This window comes from Chrysochloris asiatica, unplaced genomic scaffold (assembly GCF_000296735.1).
Source record: "Chrysochloris asiatica unplaced genomic scaffold, ChrAsi1.0 scaffold00056, whole genome shotgun sequence".
Classification (NCBI taxonomy): domain Eukaryota; kingdom Metazoa; phylum Chordata; class Mammalia; order Afrosoricida; family Chrysochloridae; genus Chrysochloris; species Chrysochloris asiatica.
This window is the reverse complement of record NW_006408574.1, coordinates 14,480,974-14,484,010: the sequence shown is the minus strand read 5'-3', so window position 1 is coordinate 14,484,010 and position 3,037 is coordinate 14,480,974. Positions and strand designations below refer to the sequence as shown.

The window sequence follows — 3,037 nt, the reverse complement described above, 5'->3', positions numbered from 1 at the left end:
ACTTTACCAAGTAAGATGTCCTTCTCCACTTTACCAAGGATCAGGTCCTAAAGAGCCAGTCCTAGGGGGAGGCTTCCTTCCTCTATAGGGTATTGGTCGCAACCTTCTAAAAATTAACCAATGAAAAACACAGCATAACATAAACATTCCCTGGCTTACAACACGATTCCGTTCCAATGGATTTTTGGTAAGTCATCTCTGGCATGAGTCAGATACCTCATTTGTTGAAAAGAGTTTTATTCTTACTGTTTTTTTTATTATCAGTCGTAGCATTAAACTGCTGATCACAAGCTTTGCAGTTTAAATCCACCAAGCCCCTCCTTGGAAACTCTATACAGTGTCACTATGAGTCACAACAGATAGTGCAGTGCTTCCTGGTCTGTATTAGCCTCACAACATCAATATGTTGAAAAGGAATAACCGGTGGTCACTATCTTTTGACTCTTGAGCATCTCCCACAATAACATGTTTGTCTGACCTTTTGTTTTGCAGAGGATCAAATTCCCAGGGGCTTCCCCACCATTGACATGGGCCCACAGTTGAAGGTGGTGGAGCGCACACGCACCGCCACCATGCTTTGTGCAGCCAGTGGGAATCCAGATCCAGAAATCACTTGGTTCAAGGATTTCTTACCCGTGGACACAAGCAACAACAATGGCCGTATTAAGCAGTTACGATCAGGTAAGATCTTATTAATGTTCCCACTAACACCTAGAGAATTTATAAACAATCTTTTCCTCTCCTTCTTTTTCTTTTCTTTACTTTTTTAATTTTTAGGTATTGATTTTTCTCCCTCTTCTCTTTCTCTGTTATTTAATGTGTTGTCGATGTTCTGTGATGTCATAGCCCGTTTCAGAATCTGTTTCTCTCCTTCTCTCTCTGTGTGTTGCAGCTTCTGTTCAATCCACATTGCTCACGGCTGTGACTGTATTTTGATAGATATTTTTTTAATTTACTGCTCTTTGGCAGTATTTGATGGATCCATTTTCTCCTCTTTCTTTCTTCTTTCTCTGTTTCCTTTCGAGACAAATTTATTTCAACATTGGACTTCGTTCAGAACTTGCAAGAAGTTCCAATGGTTATATCCATTCAAAATCAAAATGTTCATATTAAACATGAAAATGATTCAATTTGATTAAAGTGTGTTTTCTGCTGTCGTTTCTACATTTGAGCCACACCCTTTACCAAAGTTTAGTAAGCTTGGGCACAGCTGCTTTCTCTTCACCAATACATAGAACACAGAAGCACCATTCCATGAAACCAGATGCCTTTTTTAAAAAGAATCCTTAATAAAGTACCAGTGGAAGGAGGGGATTTTGGTTAATCTCATGCTGATTGTGAGTGAGTAGTTTCTACACATTAGCCACAGTAGCGTGCGCCTACACTGAAGTTTTGACCCTTCCAGTGACTGGATCTACAGAAGTCTGCTTTTGGTGTAGACTCCAGCTCTTGCTACTTCCTCTCTTTCTTCACTCGCTGCCCTTTCCCCTTCCCCCACCCCCATCCCCAAGTTTATCCCTGTGGTCTCTTTAGCTTCAAAGTAAGGATACTTCAAAATTTCATACGTTTTAGAGCTTGTCCCTAGGTAATGTCATGGGACATATACTAATAATCTGTTTACTTTGACGTTGGTAGTCTTATTGTGATAAAATTCTAAGTTGTTTAATTGCCTGTCTTCCCAGAATTCTCAGCTTTTGACCTGTCCCCCGTGATGTTAAAACGTCTTGTTAATTGCCTCTTTTGCTTGTTGTCAGCAGAACTGTGTAGATTAGCATTCTGTTATTGTAAATAAAGAATTAATTTTTCACCTGTAACATAGATGATTTAGTTTATAAAGCTTTAACTCTGAAAAATGTGTACCAAATTATAAGGAATATAATAATATTTTTATGCTGTCTTTCTTCTCTCCGTATTTAAATCTCCAGAATCCATTGGTAAGTGCTTAGTTCTGAAGCGCACTTCACTCCCCCCCCCCCACTAATTTCCATACTCAGACGATGATTATTATTATTATTAATAAAATGCATGGCATGCATTTTACTAACTGTCAGTGTAGACACCAGACCTCCCTAGTGGCGCGCACACTCACACCTCCAAAGCGTTGTTGACTGTTAAATACCAATATTGTATAGAAAAATAAAACAGTGCACAAGTTTTATCACACAAATGTAACACAGCAAGTGGCCTAAGAGGAACCCATCAGCAATATCTGCTTCTAGTTAGTGTTTGGGATTTCCTACAGTATATAATTATATATATACATACATACGTATATATATAATCTCTCTCTCTAGATATACTTAAACAGCTTAGCCACTATTTCTCTAAACTAAGATTTTTAGAATATTGTATAGTTCTCTTTTTTTTTTTTTTTTTGCTTTTTACTTTTTAAAGGGACATGAGGCCTATGCAATACAATTCTAACCCTGTATATCCCCAGATCTAGAACTCAGTTGCTTCTCTGATACCACCTGTTGAGGTCTTTGCCCTTCTATGATACAATGCAACTTGCTTTTATGATCTCATAATACTACCTAATATATTCCTGTTTTACCAGTATAGTAATTCAAGTTTCTTTTTAAGTCCTTATTGAATTCTGTAAATCTAATTGAATTCTTCTCCCCAGCCCTAGTCTCCTTCTTCTTGAACTAACGCTTCTTCTTTCTAATCTTATTTGCATTCATATTATCCACCCAGGTGGTACACCAATAAGAGGTAAGAATGCTGAACTAACGTTCACAGAATGATCTTACTCATTCTTCCTGTCCTTTCATTTCCTCTTGTCTGTGTCCTGTTTTCAAAACCATTCCAAGAACATCCATCATTTTTTTTTTTTTAATTTCCAGTGACTCTCATATTGTGGGCTTTCCTTTTCTTTTAGATTTTTCTTTCCTCTTTGTTTTGTTCATTTCTTTCTTTCTGAAAGTGATGATTTAAGTTGTGATATGCTTCAAAGAAAGCATATCCAGGTCTTTAGACCACTGACCAGTCACAACGTACCATCTGTCGCTCTTTTTTTTTTTTTTTTTTTTTTTTT

The 3,037-nt window shown here is 37.3% G+C and overlaps 1 protein-coding gene across 5 annotated transcripts in view; it reads left to right on the top strand.

Annotated features, from left to right (window-relative positions):
- The window catches only part of LOC102812524 (receptor-type tyrosine-protein phosphatase delta-like), a 560,069-nt gene that overhangs the window by 283,695 nt on the left and 273,337 nt on the right, over positions 1 to 3,037 (top strand). For 3 of the 5 annotated variants that reach the window (XM_006863767.1, XM_006863765.1, XM_006863769.1), the window contains 3 exons: positions 493 to 681; positions 1,926 to 1,934; positions 2,698 to 2,715. In XM_006863767.1, coding sequence (XP_006863829.1) covers positions 493 to 681; positions 1,926 to 1,934; positions 2,698 to 2,715 — 216 coding nt within the window. The remainder of the gene's footprint in view (positions 1 to 492; positions 682 to 1,925; positions 1,935 to 2,697; positions 2,716 to 3,037) is intronic. The other 2 variants (XM_006863766.1, XM_006863768.1) reach the window with 1 other exon arrangement.